Below are 3,196 nucleotides of genomic sequence, written 5' to 3' on the forward strand. Positions count from 1 at the left end.
ACAAATAACATATAAAAGATATAAGATCAAGTTGAACACTTAATAGCATACATTCTACATTTCCACAACTTAGTAGCATAAGAGATCCATTTGCACTACTTAATAGGTGATCCATTACAACTTAACAACATAGGAAATAAGGTTCTTGCACTAGGTTAAACTTCACATTCCCCCAAAATGTACACCCATAATCACTTGCAGTCATGCCAGGCCACATCCTTATATAAAGGCCTTTGGATGTACTTACTTCACCAAGATCAAGCTTCAAGACTCAAGGATGGCCTTGATTTGCTCTAACTTCTCCTTGCTGCCATACCCTTCTTTCAGCAGCTCAGCAACCACAAGCTCAAGCTTTGCCTTCTCCTTCTTAAGAACATCTCTGTCAACTTCAACAGCCTTCATAGCCTTCCTGGTGTTCTTGATGATATCAGCTTGGCTCTGCAAAATGCACCTCTGCTCTTTTGCAAGTTTGAGCTTTTCCATCTGCACCTCCAACATAGCTTTCTCCTCTAACTCCTTCTTCTTCTTCTCAAGTTCTTCCTCCTCCACTTGTTTCTGGTACACCTTCTTGTCCACCCTACCATCCTGCCAATCAAACATCTTGGATACATCATCAACAAGCTTGGTGTACTCAATGCAAAGCTTGTCATTTTCAGTCCTAAGCTTGGCCAACTCCCTTTCATGTTCACTCTTAAGCCTGGCCAACTCCTTCTCAAACTTCTCCTTGTCCTGTACCCTTCCAAAGTTCTGCTCATGGAACATCTCCCATAGTTTGCACAAACATCTCTGAAGAACAGTTGGCCAAGGCCCATCAACCCACTCTACAACACCACAATTCACACCATTTTCCTGCATTTGTAAATGTGATAAGACTATGGCCCCACTCTACAACCTACTTGATAAACTTGAGATTTTCTAACTATGAATAACATAAATGAGATATGATAAGTTATTACAATGCCATGATTAAGTTACCAAAGTGACAAAAATACATATGTGACTGTCATATCAAACAAAATGCTGCATCATATCAAACATCACTGAACATCCATAACAGAAAACTTAATGGGCATCTAACCTGGACTGGGCAGCCATAGAAACGCCTTCCTGTTACAGGCCCTTCAAAAGCAACACGCTTAATAGGCCTCAGTTGGTGCAGAATGCACTTGGGATGAGCAAGCTCAAGTTGGCCACAGAAAAGGGGCTCCACAGTGGTGTCTGGTTCCTCCTGCAACCATAATAACCAACAAACACTGGTTTCAATCTCCACTCAATACCAGAATCAACAAGCACTGTTCTTTAAACCTGATCACTAAAAAATCTCCAAATCAGCATGAACCCTAACACTGTACAGAGATGAACCCTAGGTTACCTCAATCCTACAATCAAACCCCACCCTCACTAATCAAGAACAGTATCACACACACAACAACAACACTACACTCAGCAACATCCATGGCTAGAGCCTAGGGCTACTAGCACCTAACCCTAACCCTAACCCTAGGTGGCAAAGAACTTACCATAAGTCCCATGTCCATGCTGACAACCTCGCACTCCTCCTCCGAGCTGGTTTCCTCGTCGTTCCAGGAAGGCATTGCGGCAAGGAGGTCGACGGCCACCGGCCTCGAAGACGGCGAGCGGCGGCGAGCTCGTACTGGAGCAGAGGAGTGAGAGCAGGGGAGTGAGAGCAGGGGAGTGAGCGAGCGAGCACGAGAGCGCCCGACCGACCGAGCGGTTATTTAACCCAGTTCCGACTGGGCCGGTCGGCTAACGGCCGTTAACGGCCGCGCCGTGAGCGTGCGTGGCCACGTGGGCTGACAGATGGGCCCGGTCCGTCAGAAAACGGGTTAAATCGCTAGTCACCGCGGGTTTGGGTTTTTTGAAACAGCGGACCGCGCGTTCGGTAGCTTTCTGAGAAAAATTAAAAAGTGGTAGTTTTTTGGAACCAAAGCCTGTAAACTAGTAGTTTTATGCTATTTACTCTAGTATGGCTCCACCGTCAGTCCTGGAGAAGGAGGCTCCATGGCTCGACGCTTTCAGATTCCTTAGGATCCTGCCATGTGGCTGTAAATTTTTTTTTTGAAAGATCCAACGTGTTGTTGGCGTTCTCATTGATTTAGCAGAAGAGAGTGGAAAAACATGGAGTGCATAGCAGCATAGAGAAAAGGAAAAAAAAAAAGGCTTGCCCGAAGGCGAGGGCTAAGCTATGTTCTACCGTCCAGGGCCCCTTAGGGTGCTCTAATCCTTTTGCCCCAGCAAGTTGCCAGAGCTCGATGGCTTGCTGGCTGTAATTTCATTTGGCTTGTTAACGAGTGAAATGCATGTCACTCCATTAACTCAAATTGATTACACGCTTTAGACCAACAACTCATAAAGTGATCAAATTTGTGCCGTAAACTCGTTTATTTGGAGTAAATTGCAAAAAGATCACAATTGGGGACCCTAATTCAGAAAACCACCACGTTTTGATTTTTTTTTTCAAAAAACCACCACCATTGTGATGACAGTTTTCAAAAAGCACTGATCGCCCACTAAGCGCAGATTGACACTGTTTCTGACGGATGGGGCCCGCTGTAAGCACTGATGTGGAATAAAAACTTAACGCCGTTGGCCTGACCGTTAAACTAGAAGAAGGTGGCCGCCCGTCAGCGTCTCACGACACGGCATGGATGCTACTGTCGCCGGGCAAAGGAGAGGGCAGCCGAGCGAGGTCAACGGCGAGCGGCGCCGCTCCAGCTACGCCGAGCACCGGGGTCGCCGGATCCCGCCTGAATCCAGGGCGCGCCGCCGGCCACTGCTTCACGAACCGTAGACCACCGCCGTTCGACCTGCCGACGCCAGAAGATCCGCTTCCAACCACGGCGGGCAGGAGGTAGCGGCGGGCGTCGTGGGCGTCAAGCAGGCGCTCGATTTGGAGACGAGGGAGCAGCCTGGAAGATATATGGCGGCGAGGATCCGACAGTAGAAAATGGGCGGTGGAGGTCTGGCGGAAGTGGCGGCGAGTGGGGACGGGTCGCGGCGCCCTGCTCTTCTCCGTGTCGAGGAGCCACCAGCACGCTCGCCGCGAGGATCTGACGGAAGTGGAGCGCCTGGTCAGTCACCGTGTCGAGAGCTCATCCTGCCGCATATGCCTCGACCCCGATCTAGATGATGCGGCAGGGGATCCCGTCGTCGGGGAGGGGAAGGAGGAGGCAAG

General features: G+C 49.2%; 1 protein-coding gene across 1 annotated transcript; it reads right to left on the reverse strand.

Annotated features, from left to right (window-relative positions):
* Positions 1–264: 264 nt before the first annotated feature.
* Positions 265–1,691, reverse strand: LOC123076452 (uncharacterized). The gene is made up of 3 exons (XM_044498694.1): positions 1,521–1,691; positions 1,079–1,228; positions 265–849 (listed from the first exon to the last, which is right to left on the reverse strand). The coding sequence occupies exons 1-3, from the start codon at positions 1,593–1,595 to the stop codon at positions 265–267; spliced, it is 810 nt and encodes a 269-aa protein (XP_044354629.1). The 5' UTR covers positions 1,596–1,691.
* Positions 1,692–3,196: the final 1,505 nt, after the last annotated feature.

The sequence above is a fragment of the Triticum aestivum genome, chromosome 3D (assembly GCF_018294505.1).
Source record: "Triticum aestivum cultivar Chinese Spring chromosome 3D, IWGSC CS RefSeq v2.1, whole genome shotgun sequence".
In the NCBI taxonomy this organism is placed as follows: domain Eukaryota; kingdom Viridiplantae; phylum Streptophyta; class Magnoliopsida; order Poales; family Poaceae; genus Triticum; species Triticum aestivum.

What these genes read in the sequence shown, in the direction of transcription:
- LOC123076452 (XM_044498694.1), bottom strand. Translation starts at nt 1,595, where the DNA reads ATGCCTTCCTGGAACGACGAGGAAACCAGCTCGGAGGAGGAGTGCGAG. An exon ending in GCATGGACATGGGACTTATG is followed by an intron (nt 1,229 to 1,520) that starts GTAAGTTCTTTG and finishes TTATGGTTGCAG; the next exon opens with GAGGAACCAGACACCACTGT. An exon ending in TCTATGGCTGCCCAGTCCAG is followed by an intron (nt 850 to 1,078) that starts GTTAGATGCCCA and finishes TTACAAATGCAG; the next exon opens with GAAAATGGTGTGAATTGTGG.